The 23,148-nt window shown below is 32.0% G+C and overlaps 1 protein-coding gene and 1 long non-coding RNA gene across 2 annotated transcripts; both read right to left on the reverse strand.

Annotated features, from left to right (window-relative positions):
• Nucleotides 1–3,864: 3,864 nt before the first annotated feature.
• On the reverse strand, nucleotides 3,865–4,261 carry LOC136274068 (uncharacterized). Its single transcript, XR_010712360.1, has 2 exons — nucleotides 4,125–4,261; nucleotides 3,865–3,913 (listed from the first exon to the last, which is right to left on the reverse strand). It is a non-coding gene; the product is annotated as an uncharacterized lncRNA (long non-coding RNA).
• Nucleotides 4,262–11,432: 7,171 nt separating this feature from the next.
• Nucleotides 11,433–22,411, reverse strand: LOC105334072 (uncharacterized). The gene is made up of 12 exons (XM_034464713.2): nucleotides 22,079–22,411; nucleotides 21,027–21,278; nucleotides 19,982–20,122; nucleotides 19,267–19,482; nucleotides 18,883–19,137; nucleotides 18,562–18,633; nucleotides 14,509–14,733; nucleotides 14,098–14,352; nucleotides 13,524–13,655; nucleotides 12,384–12,628; nucleotides 12,133–12,297; nucleotides 11,433–11,626 (listed from the first exon to the last, which is right to left on the reverse strand). The coding sequence occupies exons 1-12, from the start codon at nucleotides 22,356–22,358 to the stop codon at nucleotides 11,564–11,566; spliced, it is 2,301 nt and encodes a 766-aa protein (XP_034320604.2). The 5' UTR covers nucleotides 22,359–22,411; the 3' UTR covers nucleotides 11,433–11,563.
• Between the last annotated feature and the right edge of the window lie 737 nt (nucleotides 22,412–23,148).

A 23,148-nucleotide genomic window follows, 5' to 3' on the forward strand; every position in this document is an offset into this window, starting at 1 on the left:
GTTAAATGTAGCTTTATTAGGTTCATCATTTGACTTATCATTTTGTACTATTTAGATTAAACATATTAATAGAAAAATTGTAGGGAAGATTAAGTGCCCTATGACAAGTAAACGTGTATTAGGCTGTTTATTAACATTCAGAAACTGTACGAAATTGAAGTTCAAATGGAATGTTTTAAAATGTTGGTTTTCATTTTTAAATGGATCGAGTTCATTTGTTTTATACCAACATAGTCAAATGTCTAGTCACGAATTCTGTCACGTATTGAATTGCATAGTAAATCTGTAATTTCTTAGTTGTATTTTTGTATCTTAAAGAACGCTTTGCTGTGTTTTCATATTTAACCACACACACATTAATGAAGATTAAACTACAGCAAATCTTTTGTAAAGGTCATAGGCAGCATAGTTGTAGAATTATAAGAAAGATGTAGAGCTCACAATTGTTTGCCATGTAACCAAAGCTCATGCCTTCGTTTTCTTTACATGTGTTCAATATACCGGTAAAATTCGTTTTCAAGCCAACCTGTCTACGGGTTTTTTATGCATAAATAAACAGTTCCTAATATTAAGAACATTCAAGGTCTAAAACTGGAATTTTCACTTCAACATTAAAAATATAATCAAAAGCGTGTTTACTTAGCAAAGCATTGTAAGCTTTGTAACTGGCTCAAGACTCGACGAATAACACTCAAACTTTCTCGGGTTCAGGCAACTCTGAGTTTAATAATCGTGGATAATATGGTCATTTTATATATTGTTTATTTTTCTGAAAACATGACGATCAGAGGAATTTTTACTTAATCCATCGCTGAGAGTTGCCTTATCATACCCGCGTTGGTTGCCTTTGACAAATGCCTTACATTTAAAACGTGAAAATTGGAAGAATACTTTTTAAATAAAATCGTGACCATGCCCTTTTAGCAACCATTAGAAGTAAAATAAAGAAGATGGGGGAATAAGATGGCACACATGCCCATTCGGTTTAGAAGTGAAATACAATTTTGAATTTATTTTCCCCAATTAAATCTATTCAAATATATTATAATACAACTTTGCAAAAGCAAATTTTTCTAACTATAGTCAGTTTTTAATATATTTAACAAAAAATAGGGAAAAAAATATTTTTGGATATTTTGGTGGTATCAAACCCGTTACATAAAAACCTTAGATATATAATGTTAGCATATGCCATGTACTCTTACCACTGAGCCATTTCAGACACAACAAAGTGGGCTTTTTAAATAGCATGTGTGAATAAGGCTATAAACTACCGGACTTGTATTATTTTTTCAAAACGTTCAATTGTTGGGATACAAAATGATACTTTTAATGTATAGTGTGTCATCTCTCCACGTTTTTGTTGATTGAAATCGGTTTGTTTTCCAATAGACCTTAATTAGATTATGAGAAAAATATGGAGCTCAGACCCACTCTATTAAAGAAAATGTCTTGAAGTTATAAAAAATGACAGTATTTGCAGGTTTTGATACGTATACGTTTGTTTGAATCAACATACTCCAAGTATTGAACATACCTATAGGTTGAAAATCAATGATTCGTTAAATATATATTGTTTTAAATGATTTAAAAATAAAAACCCATCAGATTTATTGATACTTTAATTTTTCAGTAGCCTGTCCGACCGCGTTTGGGCATTTTACACGCCTTATCCACCCATCCTCTTTTAGCACAAAGTTCTAGCTATAAAATTTCATTAAGTAAAGAGAAATATACAACTGTTTCGGCTCTTTGAAATTGGAATCATTATTAAAGAGAGGTCTCCAATAGGAGGTTTATTTACCTTAAAATGACCTTGCCCATTTAATCCTCTTAATCGCATCGGAAATAATACTTAAAATACTAGATACTGTTGTTTGCACACAATATGAATGAGTATGTAAACTTATACCGCTGAGTGTATATCTAATGTGATGTCTATTGTCAATGCTCCTTTAAGTCAGGTTAACACTATATAGGCGGTAGCGGATAAGAACGGAAGGTTTAACTATTAAAATATAATTTTTTGTTAAATATTATCATATGTCCGTGTATCTATAGAGGTTTCTTTATCAAGAATATTAAAAAATATAAAATTCGACAGATAAGAAATCCGCTTTATGTACCTAAGTAATAACTCTTTTTTTCTTAAAAAATGTAATAAGATTTCAGTATCATTGTCAGTTGAATATCAGTGTACTTAAAATTTGTACAGTCCAGATCACTATCGACCATAATTTGACATGGAAACACTTTTTTCCACCAGGTTTTACCCAATGGACAAATATTATTAATTAATTTATTATATATTTGTACTGTAAGCGTGGAGTTAAATAGAGCCAAGTCATTGTCAGGGCTTATCTATTCATATTGACAAAGACGGGTTGAAATTCGTAATCAAGGTACTTTTACTATAGAGCCAACAAGTATGATAGCATTTTCTGATTTTGAATTAATACCAAATGAATTCTTTGCCATTTCATTGTTCTTACGTGGATCTGAATAATTTAATTGTGTTCATTTACCATGTTTACGATAACTTGAATAATGAATGCGCTAGCCCCGCCCCCCCCCCCAAAAAAAAACCCAAAAAAAACAAAACCCAAAAAGAAACCAAGAAAAACAATAAAAAAACAAAACATTCAAACAAACAAACAAACCCCCCCCCCCCCAAAAAAAAAACAACAACCAAAAACAACTCCTGCCCGAAACAAAGGCTCTTAATACGAAGGTGCTGCTTAAAATCTCTGAGAAATTGATGTAAACAACAAATCCCTGTTTTATCAATCGAGGAAATACGTAATTAGTTTTAAAAAAGTCGTAAAAAACCCCTCCTCATTATTTTTTCCAAAACAAAAGTAGATATATTTTTTATTATATATGATTTAATATTACATATTGATGGTGCTTCTAATATGAGTTATACAATATTTTTGTTTTTTTAATGTTCCGTATTGTTCGTGTTTAGGAGACACAGCAATTAAAAAAAGACCTATATGTGTGTGGCTAAACAAGGAAGTAACGGGCTTAAATTGGGATTAAAAAAACAAACACATTAATTGATTTATTCAGTTCATAGAGTGGGTCTTGTACCGAGCGCAGCATGAGGCGGGCAAAGCGAGGCGGACTTAATGGAAAAACGTATATTATAAGAAAATCAGTGAAAAATCGATGTTAAATCGGGGTTTTAAGGGCTGAAATTTTTTCTTCCAGCTATGGGCGCCGCCATATTGGCCGCCATTTTATTCGAAAAAGTTAACTCATTGTTAACGCCTTCTATCTTTATTGTCCTTTAGCTCTATAAAAAACTTTCCAAGTTTTCAATGGAAAGTACTTTTAATGAAAATAATTGACTATGCAAACCAGATAAGTTTCAACAGTGCTTTAATTAATCAGGAGATAAGACTAGTTTCACGTTTGTCTCATCAAATTATAAGATGGAAAATAAAAACATTAAAACCAAGGAACCGATCTTTTAGATACTGAATAAGTATAAATAGAAAATTACCATCTTATGAAACGGATAAACATTGAAAGAAGAAATACAAATTCTCGAAATCACATACTTTTCTTCGGCCATTTCCGAATACAAATCTTTCACGCGTTTTTACGCATGAAACATGCCGTCTTAATGTAGAATGAACACGCGACGTTCAGTTAAACTTTGGCTTATGATTTTAGTAGACATGCAGGCGGATCCTACTGTCTGCATTTCAAACTATAAAAACTTGCGCTCGGCCCAACAGGCACATCGTTTGCATATTATTAATGACAATTAGTAAAAAAAATACTTTTATCATTGAGAAAAGCACCCACGATTTTTTACTTAACCAAAAAAAAAAAACATGTATAGTTTTGACTTACCATGTTTACGACAGTTTGAACATAGATGCTCTCACGTAGAAAACAGGCTCTAAAATGTAGATGCGGCGTAAAATTAATGAGAAATCCACGAAAACAACTCACCCCTGCTATATTATTCAAGGCGATGCACAATTAGTTTTAAAACAGTAACATTACGTTTTATTAATCTTGTTTTTCTAAAACGAAAGTAGAAATTATCTAAATTCACTTATATTTATAAATATACATCGATTACGCTGTCAATATGTGTTCTACAATACCTTTTTAATTATCTCTCTCATAGCGTCCGTTTTTAGGTGATCCAGCAATAATAAACCACAAGAAAACCCCAATTTTTAACTGCCGCCATTTCGAGTTGGTTTTAAAATATTTCCAAACATCAATATCCGGTATATTTTTAAATGGGTGTAGCTAAATCAGGAAAAGTCTTGTTGCATTGGTGAAAAGCTTTATACCCCCTAAATAATTGATTAAATAGGTATAAAACACTTTCTACTTACTATATATAGTGATGATTTACGGAGTATTCTTACCATGCATAAGATGGATCATGGATAATAATATAATCATGGATATTTGTTAAAATCTGAGATTTTAAGGATATAAAAAAAATCTTAATATTAATGTTTTTGAAATCATTTTCCTTTGAACAATTTTGAAACAATAGACGATTTTGAATTTTTTAAAAAATATGCATCATGATTAACTGTGCAAAAAAAAGGGGGATAATTTTAAGGGAAATTTTAGAGTTATAGCGTTACAAGGCAAATCTACAAAGAAATAGATAAACACAACATGCACATTTTGTTTCGTTTAATTATTACATAAAATATGTGTCTTCAAATTGCACTTAAAACACGTTAGATGATTTTTTTTTCTCTTTTGACAGAATAGATACCGGTATAGTCTACGGTACATTTTTTTTTATAAAACAGTTACTTGTATGTGAGAGATCAACAACAGGTTATATACAATAACACATCTAAACCATATAAATATAGTTGTTATTTGTGTGAGAGAAGAGACTTTGAAATATATTTTACATCATGGGTAATGATACGGTGAAAACCAAAATAATATTTGCTTTCTTTTAAAATTGTTCAATCTTTGAATTTCCAAACGTTGTATAAATCTGAAATAAATATTTCTACTGATTTTATCAAATGACATATCTAATTTGTATAGTATGCATGCATTGATTTCATGTAGTTCATCGCTTCCTTGAAAAGAAAGAACGATTCATTGTGTACACAAATCAACTCAACCTCTGCTTGTAATTAAATTAGCTACAAGTTTTGATATTAAAGGTACAGCTTCAAAGGCGCTCAAATACATAGTTTATTCGTTCATCATAAACACACTGTGTTTTGTAACTACTGTACTTCTCGATGTCCTTAAGTTATAAATCTGACACTGATGTTGTTTACATTTTTTTAATGTAGGTCAAGAAAAAGGGTGGTGCGCCATACGTGAAAAATATAACAGGGCAATATAAAAAGTAGTATATCGGTTAAAGAGGTATAGGGAATTTCCGTAAAAACAAAAGCGATGCATGTTTGAAAATAAAGTAATAAAAGTAACTAAAGATCAATATATTTATTCTGTTATTTTTATGATTAATAATTGAACAGCGTATCGCAATATGTTACATTGCCAGCTATTGGCATGCAGGTCGTGACTGTTAAGGTTTTAATTGATGTACCTCAATACAAGATTAAAACAATATCTTTTGTCATTCTTTTTTCAAGTTACATGGGATATTTATTGGATAAATGAACTACCATTCACGTTAATATTTCGAAGTGGGCCAAACCCACCCAAGTAAATTCAGATAGACTCGATCAAACTTTACAAAATATGTTTAAGAAAGTGATAATTTGTAATACATGTAGAACTAGTGATTGCGCATGTTATGGTAGCGGATTTAAACAGTCTCTGTTACGATCTTCAATCTTCCACAATAATTGTCAACAGCGAGGTCGTCTAATGATCCCGGTGAGGCCCGTAATTACAGTCCCTGAAACGTTCTTCTTTTCCATTTTTTCGTGCGTTCATCCTGCGCTCACGGTGCTTTCACCGTGCGTTCACCGTGTGCTCACTTGCGCTCTCCGCTCCGCTCCGTTCGCGCTCACCGTTAACAAAGCGCTCACCGTGCGCTCACTGTGCGCTCACAAAGCGTTCACCTTACGTTCACCATTCGTTCAGCGTTAACTGATCGTTCAGTCAGTTTTCATTCATTTTCATTCGGAAATCCAAAATGAAAAGATCGGTATAAGCAAAATGGGAAAAGAACCCTTGCGTAAACGTGGAAGGAAAGTTATATTGCACATAAAACATCATTTTAATAAGAATTAAGTCCGTGGAATTTAAAGTACACATTCTTGAGCAGGTCTGTTTTTGTTGGGTTTTTTTTTCACTCTCCAAATCAGGCATTATTTTTGTCGATCAAAAATGGCGTAAGTATGCAGTTACTGTGAAAATTTTAAGTTACACAACACAGCGATAACTTCTATTGATTCATTTTAAACGTCAGTCCAGTCGTTTAAAAAAAGAATTCAATCAACAAACGATTCGACACATATATTAATATAAGAAACGGACGTTGTATTTGTGCACTTTTCACGATTCATTTAATAATTCCTTCGATGTTCGATCACAAACATATCCATGCTCGACAATAAACAGAACAGATCAACTTAAGAAATGTAAGCATAAATGCGTGTTAATTTATAGAATAACAATAAATCAAAACGCGGTATCTTTGACTGTGTAGATTTTACGGTGCTAGAGAATTCGTCTGGATCTGCATCCGTCGTGTGCAGTACGAACGGGGTGAGGGAATGTTGGCGTAAAGGATATAAGGTATAAGGTTGTGGCGCGTTGTAGGCCGTATGGTAAAAAGGAAGGGTAGGTTTGCCGTATTCCCGAAGGTCCACCAGTATACAGTTCCAGAGAAATAAACAGGCAATTGATGCCGGATTCCACATTTATTGGACGAGACTCAACGATGTCAACATTATAACAATTTAACAGACAGACATGTTACAAACAAGTCTGATATGGCCAGTAGTGGCCTCCGGACTCAAGACTCTGGGTGAGTCTGACGTGGCCGAGGCTGGCCGCCGTATCCCAGACTGCCGATTGACAATTGTACATAACAATTTATACGAATCTGTAATAAATATTGAAAAACTCATTCTGTGATAATAAAAATTTCAGCGAAGACAAAACAAGTTGTAATTAAGTAGTTCTGCAAATTTCGTGCAGAACAAATTAGAATTTTTAAGAAATCAAGAAAAACCCGGTTTGCAGTTTCGAAAATCACGACCCGGCCCGGGTTTCGCTACCCATTTTAGTCACACTCCAAAACAATTACTATTTCGGATGCACTGGTATATAAGTGATCTCGCTCTAAAGATTTTCGGTTTTATGTACTTATAAGACATATTTATTATTACATTACTCGATTATTCGTTGATAAAATTAATATAATGGTCTCAAATTTGGTTTTATTTAACTTATATTCCTAAACATAAATGGTATAGTATAACTTTAAAGATAATACAGGATAGATATAATTTGCAGGATAGTAGATAGGATAGGATTGTTTTGTCAACTTTCAAGATACATGTAGCAGCACTGTTCGTGTAGTTTATTAGCATTTTTTTCCTGATCACCGACAGAATACAATGTAATGATAACCATCGAGAACCTCCGAAAAAATCGTTCATCTTGCGTTCGCAAAGCGTTCAATTTGCGCTCCGTTTGCGCTCTGTGTTCGCTCATTGTTCAACGTTCATTATAGCATTCACAAATTCCGTTCAGCGTGCGCTCACCGTTCGCTCAGAGTACGCTCACCGTTCACTCACTGTTCAAGTGGGAAAGTAGAAGGTGTCCGGGACTGCACCACTCCTCTCCTCTCGCACCTGTAAATGGAACCTAACAACAAGTACTTGTGACATTATGCCACGTAGATGCGGCGATGAACATTGGAGGTTTGTAAAAGACGTGTTTGGATTATGATTAATAATTTCATTTTTGAAACTAATTAATTGATAACATATGTTTAGAAAACGTTATCATATTTGAATTCAAAATATTGAACCTTAATTCTGTTAACCAACAACTTTAAAAGAATTTTGGTGAGACATATATCTCGAAATAGGACAATATCTCATTTTTGTCAATATATTTGATGTAAAAAAGCACAGAAACTGTTGATAGGCTTATTTTAAAATAGGGAGTTTTTGAAACATCATTTTGTTTTCCTAATGTTTAAATTTTTGAAGGTTTGTGTGTCAGATATTATTCATGAATTAGATATAAACTTGTAAGATGTCATGCGACAGTCAGTATTGCGTCATTAAGTGGCTATTTAGAATCTTTAGTGAATATTCTAAACAGCATATGTCAATATTACATTCATTTATGGTGAAACTGCAACGTTATCTTAATTATATATTGCTGCTTCATTATATTTTGTAAGTGCAGTATTTTAAGATCTTTTCATCGGAAAGTGTGGATGTATCGTTGGCGTCTGTTACTGGCAAAACTTTAATATAGCACTTTAGTTTTCATTATTCTTCGCAGCAATTTAAATCATAATATGAAGTAACATTATTCACAGAAACGTTTTTATGCAAGCATGTATTTTTAGTGTGAAGATAAACGTACTGTTAAATACTAACGTTTTTTAGTTTTCCACTTGATATCTACTGGCAACATTATGCTAATTTTTCCTGAATGAACTTCGATATCATGTTCTGTTAGAGAAAACGATAGGAAACTTAAGAAATTTGATTTTTACTTAACATGTCTGATTAACTGTATGTATTGATTGCAACGCGAAGCTGTGGTACAAAAAAATTCAATAGGTCTCATACATGTAAGTTCAAGAGTCTTATTTGTAGAATGAACCTGATGTTTAAATTTGATATCTTTTATAAAAATTATGTCACATTATCTGTTTGATCCGTTTTAAAATTTTAAAGGCATTAAAACGATGCTACTTAAACAAGGTTGCACGAAACACGTTGTTCTTTTGCTTTTTTCTTTAAATTCTTTTTCTAATTGATAAATTGGTTTCGAAAACTAAGTGTGAGATTAATTCAAAATTTCGTATTTTAAAAGCATTGAATTACTTTTTAAATGTCCTTATATTGAAAAGATCTTTTTCATGTTATATGTGTGTTTGGTTAAGGTATACAAGGGTCAGTCCAAATATACAAAGACAATGAGGATGTTTGTCATATAATTTTCATAACATAACAAACAAAATATTTTATGCACCACTTTCATTTTTTGGTATGTAAAGTTTCTGTCTACTCGATTATAAGGTATTTTTGATACCTGAATTTAAAAACAAAATGTGTAATCACCATCGATTATTGTAATATTAAAAAGATGACGTCAAGATGACGCACGCACTGTTAATAAAAATATCGATTATTTCTATCACGCCTAGTCTCTTGTGCCTTTAACCTTTCAATTCAAAATGACACTGAACTACCGAAAAATTTCCATTTGCTCATATCTTTCGAGAATTTTGAGTAAGGTCTTCAACGGTTTCATTTTTTAAAAAAAAATATGTCTCCTTGTTTACCGGGGGCCACTCAGATGACGGTATCTATTCTTTTGACCTATTTTTTACAGAAGATCTCTTTTCTATTATTGGCCTCTTTGGGATCAAAATTACAGTGACCATCATCCTTACAAATTATCAAACAGTTAAAGACAAATGCATGAATCAATTTTGACCTATTATTTGCAGCATTGTGCATTCTCACAGTTTACATATGGTTTGTACTTCTCATTGCGCTTTGCTGTTTGGTCACGACAATGTTTTTAGTCTTTTTGAAGAGTATTATGAGTCTGAAGTAACTAGTATCTGTAAAACAAAACAATATATCCTGGCTTTTTAGCAAACAGAAATCATGAAAATGCTAAATTTGATGGGTCTCAATACCATTTTCTTCTAAGATTAATTTATAGAGACATTACTATGGACATTATATTGTTTGTTGCTGACTTAAAAACAACTTTTGCCTCGTGTCGTGACCTAAGTATTGCAGAATTAGATTCTAAAAAAATATTTTTTTACCATTTCCTTATAAGATTAATTTTTAGAGACATTAATATGAACATTATATTGTTTGTTACTGACTTAAACACAATTTGTGCCGTGTGTCGTGACCTAAGTATTGCAGAATTAGATTCGAAAAATATATTTCTATACGATTTTCTTATAAGATTAATTTTTAGAGACATTACTATGGACATTATATTGCTTGTTACTGACTTGAAAACAATTTTTGTCGTGTATTGCAAGATTGGATACTAAAAAAATCTTAGAAATAAAAGAATAACTCAACTTGTTTTTAAAATTTAGATTTTTGAAACTGTTGCTAAATCATGTCTTTAACATTTAGTAATAATATGACGTTACGAAGGCTGTTCTGAAGGTATTAAGATATTAACTCTTATTCCTTAAAAAATTAAGTTAAACCCTTGAAAACTCTTCAGAATGTACACCAGGATAAAATTTGCAAGTGTAAAAATGCAAAAGTCCATAGCATGATTTGATCTTATCTTTTGACCACCTTATCTTAGGAATAAACAGAAAATGTGGAATATAAATAATTTCTCTGTTGAGGTATTTATTTTTGGAAGCAAAGATTTACATTTTTTTCCCCCAAAAATTGTTAACAAAGCTTGAATAATTGCTATCAGAAAGTCAAATAATTGTGAAACGTCTGTTACAGTCATTGCGATCACATGTTACTATCGTTGACATCAGTTGATGTGTTATAAGTACTTGTTATTTACTCAATGTATTTTCATTCTAACAAAACTATCTGTCAAAAAGCTTGATATTCTGCGCCGCCTTGACGTCCAAATTCGATATGCCAGCGTAGTCAGATTTTTTTTGGTTTCGTAAATATTCTTAAATTATTTCCGTATTTCAACTTAAACACAAGTTAAACTTACGCAAAGTTTATACACAATGAAAAGCAACATGAGCATATATGATTTGATATATTTCATTATCAACTTTAAGTCTACAGAAACTTTGTACGTAAAGTTAAACATTATTTCATTGCCGAGTTTAGGTCTGCGCGATCCCGATCATCGACTAGTTAGTGTACCGTAAAAAAAAACACCAAAGTACTTGATGTTTTAAAATATGACTTCGCAAATGTTACCGGGTTAACAGGTGTGTGACTGTCAGTCAATATATCGGGTCTTAAGAGCTCAGTGGTAAGAGCGCTGGCACGGTACACCAGAGGCCCTGGGTTCGAGTACCGGTTGAGACTTGAATTTTCCCCACCTGTGACATAAAATTGTTTTTTGCGGTTTGTTCAAACTTTATGCCAATTTTCACTGATATTCGTAACTTAGAAAAGAAAATATCTGGGTTGTCTCAATTCTTCTGGAACAATTCTCTTAAGTGATTTAACTATGGTAAATGTATTCGTATTTTTATATGCATATTTTAAAGCCCGAGTCACGCATTATCAAATTAAATAGATGGAACAAGTCCTCCACGATTGTTCGTGTTTAGGAATAAAAAATGTTCAATGGATGGGCATCTTTTTTGACTTATTTGTTTTCTGTCAAAATTCTCATTTCAGATGAATAAAACAAAAACGAACAGTTTTCCTATGCATTTACTAATTTTGTTATTGCATGTTTTGATTGTTTACATTTTCCCCCCTTGCATTGCTTGTCTGAGAAACTCGGGCGGCTGATCATTACATGGAATCTGAAAAAAAGTTCAAAATACAATAGAAGTTGTAACGTTTAATTAAATGTATTTGTCAATTTGTTTTGTGTGTGAGTTGTCGTGCCATTTGCAATTAGCCATTTTTTAAAAAAGAAATTCAGCTTCTGCTGATCACTTCATAGTTTATTAACGCCAAAATATTGTATCTTATGTATGTTACAAAAGAAGTGAACGGTAAAAGTTATAAATGCAGATATTAGGAAAACCATTAGGAATCATGTATATTGCTTTTGTATTTTTAATTGCTCTTTGTAGTTTAGTTAATATGCATTCCTAAAATATAACCACCCCCCCCCCCCCCAAAAAAAAAAATAAAAAAAATAAAAAACAAACAAACAAAAAAAACCCAAAAAACCAAAGCATATGTAACGACATGTAAACGGATTTCTTTACGCAAAAACTTTCTATAAATTTACAAAGCAGATATTTATATGTGATTGCATGAATTTCAATTAAAAACAAACAATAACTTTTTAAAAACTTACCTTTTCTTTTATATTTTTGACGCATTCACGCAGAGGAAGTCTCAAATTGGAAATGATGAAAGGTTCAAAAGTATGCACAATAATATCTATGTAGGTCACAAAGGAATTGAAATTGTTTACTATGTTAACGTTAAAACTCTGAAGTTCGCGAGAGGATTCCATGCGCTGCAAAAAACAAACATATATTTTGAATGACAAATATTCAAAACGATGAATAAAATCAGACATATAACAAATACTTTTACACTTACTCTTTTAATATAAGATCGTTTGCTATCATATAAAGAAACAGTGACGTTTGAAGCCTTTTCCACATGAAGCGAAACTTTTGCGATGTTCGAATTCTTCCCATAAAGTTGCAATATGATGTGTGTAAAGGGGTAAGGTGTTTTGGGTTTTGGGAAGAATAACCCAGTGGACGAAAACATTGCATCGTATTTTGAACCACCGTATGTAAGTGGCTGTGATACGTAAACATCCGTCTTTGCGTGGCAAACTGAAATATATTATTCAAAGGTAATTAAACTAGTTTTCATTGCAAAGATTACCGTACCTATGTTCAAGTGCATTAAAATACTTAAAGCGTGTTAACAAGAGTTTATGAAATTAGCAAATCTTTTTCGCCACAATCTTAATGTAAATTGTTTTTGTTATTTAATTTCCTGATATTTTACATCTTGATTGTGAACATAAGTTGCCGTTTTACTGAAAAATAAAATCATTTTTATTGTTAATTGTTTGTGTAAAGGATCAATTATCGGTTAAACAGTCATTTTCCCCCCTTATTTTCTAAGCCAGTAATCCAAATTCTTCTGTACAAAACAGAATTTGTTAAAAATGTTAATGTATATTATAATGCGCATTTTTACGGTAGCTGCTTTAATTTGAAACTGTTTTTCCTATCTGAATGTCGGAGGTAATAAATACAGATCATAATAAACAAATATTACGCAGAATCAATGAAAGGTTCACAGAAACAGCTAACTTTTATACTAACCATAAAACATATTTTAATTGGTACTTTAACACTTAGTACTTATAGGACTTCTTAACATTCAGTTTTTTTTCATTCTGTTACAACAAATAAAACTAATGAGATTTAGATCTTTTTTTGGCAATGAAACGTGTGCTTCCGTTGCTACACTTCTTATTTAAAATATGAGCTATCGACAAAATCATCCATTTTATTTAAATTGAACACATTATTTTTCGACTATGAAAAAACATGTTTTCAAACTTAAAAATGGATGCGTTCTTTTGTTATATCAACGAACATTTTTGTTTAAAAGTTAACTGATTACTTTCAAAATAGTTAAAAAAATCAATAATATTATTTCAATAATGCAACCAAAGTTGTTCAATTGAATTCGAAAATGTCACCAAACACTGACTTATTTCACAAGCAGCGCCTTCAAAACCAGGTTTGCATTTGGTGCACCACCCCGTTCCCGGATAACACTGTTCACAGTCCACTGGGCAAGGGTCTGAACATTGGGGAACCTCGGCTACGGGACTAGGACAACCTGGGAGGTATGAAGAAATCCTAGTGAATTAAATATGTGGACCAATCTTATACATTAAACTTTGCATTAAATAATAAGCTTGCTACGGGACAAGGACAACCTGGGATGTACATGTAAGTATGACGTCATAATGGTTCTTGCATCAAAAAGACACTCTGGAATCATTTACTAGATCTTGACGTTAAATTACCTCAAAAAATGAAGTAGAAAAAAAAGGAACGAAGATTTGTATGAAGAAATCCTAGTGAATTAAATATGTGGACACATCTTTACATTAAACTTTGCATCAAATAATAAGCTTGCTCTGAGTAATACACGTAAGAATCGGCGTAAAGTGTACCATAGTAATGTGTCTGGCACAAGTCTCTGTTTGCTTAGTTCTGAAGGTATTTTATGTAGTTAATTGATCTGTGTTATTAACTTTAAAGAAAAAGATACTTACCATAAACCTCGACTTCGCACAGATCACCATACGCGTACTTAGAATAACCCTCGGGGTATTTTATTCCAGGAAACCTTTCATTGTAGTAGAAAACATATTGGCCGACGTATGGACAGTCAATTGACACGTGATCAGGAATTGTTTGTTTTGTATATGTTTTGTCGTGGAAGCAGCGAACACCATCAAGTCGATTGGTAGTGTTCGAAATGTACAAGGAAAACCCAAGAAAATATGATGTTAAACCATTGGAGTAGCCTACAAAACAATCAACGAGTAATATTTATTGTATTTAAAAGGTAACATAATAAAAGTTTTCAAATGATAAAGGACATATAAAACATTAAACAGAAAAGTTCATACGATACAAAAATCATTTATAAACAACTGCGCTGCAAACATAATTTTTTTTACCCCATGGTTCGTTATCTGTTCTGAAATACATGACGATGTGGTCTATTCTAGATACATGTCCCAGATCGACCCACCATAGAGCAAAATATGAATCTCCAGTCGCCGCACATTGGTTGCCACTATAGGACCGATCTGTATAAAGTCCATCCACAGCTCTACTGCTATAACCTGTCGAACGCGTTGTATGCTGCCAAGTGTTCTTCTTGTAACTCAGATTCTCCAGGCCTGGAAATACCAGCCACAAGTATAATAAATGTAAAACGAGGCGGCTTTTTAATGTTATAAAAGTAGCCCCACATGTACAAAAGTTAAGGATATATGAAACGAGATGCTTTGTTGATGCCATAAACAGATCGTTTAAACGTACAATAAACAGTGCTATTTTTGCCGCTTTGTTATTCTTGCAAACGGTTTCGCTACAAATAATAATAATTACCGAAATGAAATTTGGATTGCTAAAAAGTAGTTCAACACTAACCAAACAACAACAACAACAAATAATAATATTAAGCAAGTCTATTTTTAACTGTTTTTGCTGGTCTTTAAATATTAGTTTGGTCCGGTTTGTATTTTTCGCAGATTATTAAATATATGATAAAAAATCATTATTATTGTTAATTTATTAAAAGAAAAATGCTTTGAATTTGCAGAGTCTTTAAATCTGCCTCTGATAAGGACACATAAAGAACCGAAAAAAAAAAACCAGGAGTGAATATCTCTTTTCAGTACACATTATTTCATCAAACAAACATAAGCAAATATCTCATCCTTATTCCTTATGAATTTTAAGACAAATAACTTATACTCATATGTATATTATATTTTAAACATTAATAATTTTAATTAGCATGATGCTGAACACTCTTCTACATGCAAATAAACAAAGAAGTGTTAGGTGTTGTCATCTTCTTATCAACGATATGCTTATTTTTAAATACAATGTATCAAGATAAATGTTGGAAAAATGTCGACTAAAATTAAAGTGTAATGCGGTAAAGTCCGGCTATAAACAAGAGGCATATTGGCTTCACAGCTAACCTGAGCAACAATGGCTTTAAATGTTTTTTTAAAGGATACTTTGCCGTATTACCCCTCAGTAGAATAACAACAAATACATATCCAGATTTTACACTTATTTTTGCATACACTTAATCTATGACACCTTATTTTTATTTTTACAGAAAAAAAAACAAGTGCAAAAATGATACTAATTTTTTTTCAGGAATACACTGTTAACTTACAATTTATTTTAGCCCCCCCCCCCCCCCCCAACACACACTCAAACACTTTATAAAGCGATCAAAATTAGGAAGTCAACGAGTACTCGAGTACTAGACTATCGCTCGGTTACACCGATCATCGACTTAAATTTTATTAGTCGATTACTCGTAATAAGTGAATAAAATTTAAAAATGTCATTTATACCTTCTCTACGCTGCAGTTATAATGTTGATAACAATTTTTCTTTTATCGACATGTTTGATCCGTAAAGTTTCGCAATTTTTCATCGATGTCCCTTGTGTATTTTTGACGCTGCTAATAATTATTATTTTCTTTTGATTTACTTAGAGACATTAACCGTTACTTAAGATCAAGAACGTGTTTCTTTTTCTTTTTTTTCTTTTTTTGATTTGATGTTTGTATACATGTATCAAAACTGTAATCATATCAATAATTATCTTAAGAGGTTTGTTTTTAGAATCATTAAAACTTTGATTTTTGATTAGATAAGGACAATGACTTTGTCACATCTTTGCCTACGACGATACGGAGCTCAATTAAAAATATGTAAAAGTCACGAGAAAACAGGAAAAGCCAGAACATTTTCTAGCGATATTTCGATAAAATACTTTCAAATTTTATTTAAATCAAACACATTTAGTATAGGTTACCATAAGTTTCAAATGTTCTTTATTTAAGATACATGTAAGATCAATGTGGCAGTAACATTTGATTAAAAAAGGTTTCAAATACATACCCTTAAAAAATCGAGTACTCGACTATCGGTCGACTTAAGCCTCCAATTAATCGACTAAGCCAACCGAGTAAAATTGACATCCCTAATCAAAATATATGACATCATATAGACACATAATTTTATTTCCTTCCTCAATTTTTTACCTGCTATTGTATATTATTTTAAAAATACCTCAATGTTAAGGAAGAAAATTGTACTTCAATGCAATCAATATTTCAAATTAATAACTTTGAAAAATCTAATTGGCCTCCCCATCATAAACGATTGTTGTTTACCTGGTGCGAACTCGTCTTACATTCACAAATCTTTTTCACTTCATTAATGAGTACACTAGAATAAAAAGAAATGTTGTCACGTAATAAGAGTCATTCTAACCAATGTATTTGCAGGCCTATTACATATCACCAATTGTGCTAAGACTCACTCATCATTTTCATCTTTATTAAAAAAAAACAACAAGTGACTATAAACTAAACACGAATTTCAAGAACAGTAGATACCAATATTGGTTTAGAACTATGGAAACTGTTTAAAAGAATTCTTTTTTAAAACTCGTTTCTGAAAAACTATCAATATTTGTCCATATCTCATATAATTCATCGTATTAGAAGGAGTCCAAAAGTAGTTACAAAATGTCATCCTTTCATTTATTCTTTTCAAATAATTGATATTTAGCGAGACATTTGTAATGATCAATTAAAAGTTCAGCCTCAATCGCAGGATAGTTAACAAGATGAAGAGCTTAAAATTCTGTTCGGTTCGAGTAATGTTTTTGTACACACGAGTTTATCAATTTCAACTTTTGATTTTGAAACTTGATACACGTATGTCCTTCCCACATTTAAAATGTTAACGGATAAAAAGATGGCTTCATGCACCTCTGTGTGCAAAGAGTAGAATTGTGCGAAAAGTTCTGTAAATTCCTGATAGCTTGAAACAAACTTGACACTCAAATATGAATAGTAAATAAAAAATTGTAAACAATGAAACAGGAGAAAAATGCTCTTTAACAAAGAAAGAACAATGTTTTTTTTTAAAATGAAACAAATATTCCTACATATTACCATCAGCGAAAATAATATCTGTTTACACTGAATAAACTCAAAAAAAATACTGAGCATCTGACAAAACGCATTGCATTAGTCAACCATTATGCAAAGATCCTACCGTATATCAATAGATTATTGGTAATTAATAATTGAATAGAATTGTATTTCAGTATGTTGTTACAATATTCGGTACCCATTAATGCGACGTATTTTGCCCAAATAAAAACGTAAGCTGTCTTATTTACCGAAGTCTATGTTTGATTTAATACGTTAAATAACATTAAAGGCAATAGTTTCCCATATTAAAAAAACATAATTTATGAAAATGAAACGAGAATTGAAACAAACTAAAACTACTGTACAAAGTTAAAATGTCAACGCATAGGAATATTTAACCACAATTTACTTCACAAAATCGGCACCAATGTATCTTAAATGTCTCAAAGATTCTCTTTGCACGCGAAATATTAAACAACAAAGAAATAAATTCTTCGTTGTCAGATTGACACTTTTATTATATATGCAACATGGCTGCATCAAACCAAAAACCTTGTTTTCGAGATACGGAATACTGAACTCGAAGATATAAACTGATGAAAGCCCCTATTCCTTCTCTTTATTATTTTTTCGTAAAAACTGTAATTTGAAAAAAAATTGAAATAAAGACTGGAAACTCATTTTTGCAATTTATATTTACCTTTCCATAAGGAAGCTTTGTGCCAAATTTTAAATTGGCTGAATGGTTTTGGAGAAGATGTTCAAAATAAAAAAAAAATTAAAGACGGATGGACGGACGGGCAGAAGGACGACAGAAAAAATGTTATCAGATAAGCTCCCTTGGGCTTTCATTTAAGTTTAGCTTAAACGACTTTGTTTTAAATCGCCATCTGTGGCTTAATTTTGTTTTTTTTTTGTTTTTTGTTTCTTTTGTTTATGTTTTTTTTTTTTTAGCTGAGGAAGAAATGTTTTTTCTATGTATTGTTTCAAGTATCCAACATAATGATATAAAATCTCAAGAGCACTTACGGCTTTTGCACATAGCCGCACATGGAACTGTACACTTAGGGTTTTCAAATCCGTATTCAAGAACAGGGCAACCTACAATATTAAGACAAAGAAATGTTAAAATGTCTTTATAACATTTTGTTAACCCAGATTCGACTGAACTTCAGGTAGTGATATTCCTTTTTTTTAAGGTAAATAAACTAAAATGCACATTGACTGTATGTGATTTTTTTCATTTTATGATCAACAGATACAATCTGCTATTATGTTGGATATATGATGCATTTGAAAACCTGTGCTCACATTTAAAAAAAACAAATCATTCTACAAAACGCGTATTACCGTAGACTTCCACTTCACAGAGATCAACAAATGCAAATTTGCTGTAGCCGTATGGGTACGTCAGGTCAGAAAATCTCTCATTATAATAGATAACGTATCGACCAATCGCAGAACAGAATTCATCAACCACAGAAGGTACTATGTTACTGAGGTAAACTCGATCATTGTAACACACTACACCGTTCTTATGTTCAGTTGTGTTGGAAACAACAATTGTAAACCCGCGAAACCGACTTGTAAATTCGTTCTTTAGACCTGCAATATATAAAGAGACTTGTTATAAAGCTCCTATACCGCATGCTATATGACACTCTTTGGATTCGTGTGATAGGCGACAGGGTGGTGGTTCGGTTAAATTATATTATACAGTTGATGAAACATTACCCCATTGCTTGTCGTCCCTTCTTGAGTACACTCTTATACGCTCAATACGTCGTGTGTTTTTCAGATCCACCCACCACATGGCGAATGCTTTGTTTTCGGCTGTAGTGGTACACTGATTCCCTCCTAGAGAAAAGTCGGTTTTCTTACCATCAACAAGATTCCGACTTGTGTAGACAGGATTAAGCTGAAAGGTAGGTTGGTGAAGCGCCATGTTGACTGTGAAAAGAGGTTAAAATTGGAAAATGAATGATATTCTCAGAACTGTCAAACACGGTTATAGCGAACACGCTTACACGTGTATAATGAATTGACGCTTACAGAGGAGTGATTTTCACTAAAATCCCTCCCAACGAAAATTCAGTGAAGAATGTGTTCGTCATTTGTATTCTATATTTCTAGTTTTTAATTGATAATAAGGTAAGTTTAAAAGTTTAAAAGTTGTTTATATTTCATAAAATTACACATATATTGTTTTGAAGGTGTTTGTGTATGAACTAAAATATGCACTTAATAATGCAACAATATATACAAGAAAAGCAAAACAATTAAGTTAACAAAGATAAGGAAAAAAGACGAGTATTCATCTTAATTTGTATGAAATAACAAGCATGGATTTTTCAATAAATGTACAGCTTTCTATAAGAATTCTATATAGTTAGAACACGATTATATTTATCATAACAATTCTGTATATTTAGAGCACGATATTACTTACTTCGTTCATATTGTTCACAGGAATGACCAGCGAACCCCAATGTACAACCTCCGAGACATGTACCGTACATGTAGTGACAATGTTTGCATTGGCGGGGGCAGTGATAAAAACAAGCTGAATCGAAGTATCCTAGAGGACAACCTTGTTAAATATTGGAACCAATCAGACACTTTAGTAAAACTTTAACGCTCCGAAATATTCAATAGGATCACCTTTTTAAATGATGAGAACATTCGAACACTTAACCTCAACATTTTACAGAGTGACTTATTGCTCTACAGTTTTAAAGTATGCAAACCTTTTTAAATAATGAGAATAATCGGGCATTCAAGTACATCTTTATTTAAGAAAGATTAAATACTCCGCACTATTAATCATTGTAACCTTGTTAACTAATGGGAACATTCGAACACTTTAATTCAAACTTTTTCTGGAGTGACTAAAATAAAGCACTTAAATCCAATAGAATAAACATAAACAACTAAAGATTAAGGAAAAAAGGTTTATGTTTAAGTAAAACTATAATGTAACATGCATTTACTCCTGAAACGTTTAACCTGTTTAACGTTTGGAAGTGCAATAAAAAAGACAGCCTTGTTAAAAGCAACAATAAACATTTAACAACACACACATACACACGTACATAACACTATTTCTGCTTAATTCATTGTTTGGGTCTGTTTGTTCTTAATCAATAAACGGGGGCCAGTCGACCTACATTTATTCTTGAAGGTTTAAAAAAACCCTTACAAACTCTAATGCCAAGCCATTTCAAAATAAAGATTTCGGTGTTATTTAATATTATAATATGTATTAGATTCAAAATCAATATTTGTGTATGATGAAAATTCATTATCTATGCTTATTTCAACGTAACAGTCTGCTGATCGTTCAATATTCAACCAGGATAGGGCAAACAACCTTTTCTAAAAGTTAAATTACGATTTGTCCTTAAAAGTGCAAATACCTCTCTTATCAATTCAGAAATTCCAATTTTTTACAGATGTTTTTAAATGCAGAAAATAAGATGTGTCAGATGTTTTACCGTAGACCTCTACTTCACAGAGGTTGATGAACGCTTTTCCAGAATAGCCAAATCTCGGTGACAGACCCGATTTACGTGAGTTGTAATAGATAACATAACGACCCTGTACGTCACAGGGGACGGTCAGCTCCGGGGGGATGTCGGTCACTGTGTGATTAGTGTCATGGTAGCATAAGAATCCCTCCTCTTTGTTGGTTGAATTTGAAACATAGACAGAAAAACCCAGGAATCTTCCTGCGTAGACGCTGTTTGCTGTGGATTTTGGAATGAAATGAAAGAACATTAAAACAGTTAAAAAATAAAACAAAATAATATGAATAGAGTGTTTGCGCTTATTATTGAACAAATTGTTTTAAGCAAAACCAAAATTTATATTTGATACAGGACAATTTATGATTTCTTTTGGCAAACTACAGAATCACCAATAATTTTTTTTTCACCAATACTGCTTGAAACCATACAGAGCGTTACGCTATTGAATGAATGCATTGAACATACTATATATGATAAGAGTTGAATTTGGCCCCCATAATTCGCCATTTTTTTCAGTTTTTCGGGTACAATAAAATGTTAACTAATTTTTTAGAAGAGTTGATGTAAAATATATTTTTTATCTATTTATTTGATTTAGTCGCACTCACTGGCAGTATATTACGTCAGAAGTGACGCCATTTCTATAATTCAATCAAAATCAGCCAAAAATTGACATTTTTCTTATCTATTTACGAATGGGAAATATAGAGCGCATGCTTGAACAAGGAAAATTGTTTTGTCACTTATTAGGCTTGGCTAGAAACATCTCTGATTAATTTTTTTATTTTTTCAAGAATGCGCTCTATGTTTTCGGAAGGAAAAACTGCTTGAAAACAAGCTGTTATACACTAAAAATGCAAAAATGGCGGAAAAAGTTTTTCAATGTCATATTTCTAAATTTTGGGCATATAGTCCTTTGGTTGTGGATTTATTACAGAATAAACCACTAGTAATTTGAATACTGAAGAAGAGGTCACACTTAAAAAAAAAACAAAAACAAAATCATATTATACACTCACCAAACTGTGTTCCTTCTACTCTGTGGTATAGTACTATTGTATTTATACTACAAATATCTTCTAAATCTACTAGCCACGTCACTTCCTCTGACGCAAAAGATAGTGCGCACTGGTTCCCCGTCTCTGAGCGGTTTGCGTATCGCCCGTCTACAGCATTATCCGATGTATGTTTTCCCGCCGTGTGCCAGGTCGGTTTTCCATACGCCAAATTAACTTTATAAAGACAAGAACACAAATCAGATAGTACTATAGCCATTATTATTTGGGTTGAGCGAGCCATATGGTTGTGGCCATTTCCTACTATTTAGAGAATTAAACTTGTATTTTTCTTGATAATAGTGACTCAGAGCAAATTATTTCAAGATAAACAATAAAATAAAAAAAAACCAACAACAAACAAACAACAACAAAAACAAACCAAAAACCAAAACAAAACAAAACACCCCCCCCCCCAAACAAAAAAAACCCCCAGAAAACAAAAGCAAAACATACAAACAACTAAAATCTAAAAAAAAACCCGACACATACAATAACCATTTAACCTCCCTAGGACAATTTGTCAAAGTATGATACAATTCATGTGTATTGATAAAGAAAATCAAATTCCAAACCTTCTATACTTTATTCAGTTGACTAAACGACAATTCTTTAGTTTATGAAATTAAATTAAGAATTATGAATAAATGAAGTAAACGTTTGACTTACAGTTTACAAATGTATAAATTATTTCACGTTTGATAAGAAAGGCGTATCTTCTTCCCAGGGAGTACACTTTTCCTTTTTGCTTAAAAGTGTTGCTTTTTCATGCAATCTATAGTTTAATCCATTAATAAAACACAAACAGATAATGCACAATGAATACGTTTTTGAAAATTCAAAATCAACTTATATAAATCGTCCTGCAAAATGTTAGTAGAATAATGATACTACAGTTGTCCATTGAAGTCATTATCAGTATTATATACAACAGTATATGTTTGATAGGTCATGGACGCCAACTTACCTCAATCAACTATTGTAAAACAGCTATTTAGTTTTATCATTAGATTTCGTGGTGGCTCAATTTTCGG

This window comes from Magallana gigas, chromosome 1 (assembly GCF_963853765.1).
Source record: "Magallana gigas chromosome 1, xbMagGiga1.1, whole genome shotgun sequence".
In the NCBI taxonomy this organism is placed as follows: Eukaryota; Metazoa; Mollusca; class Bivalvia; order Ostreida; family Ostreidae; genus Magallana; species Magallana gigas.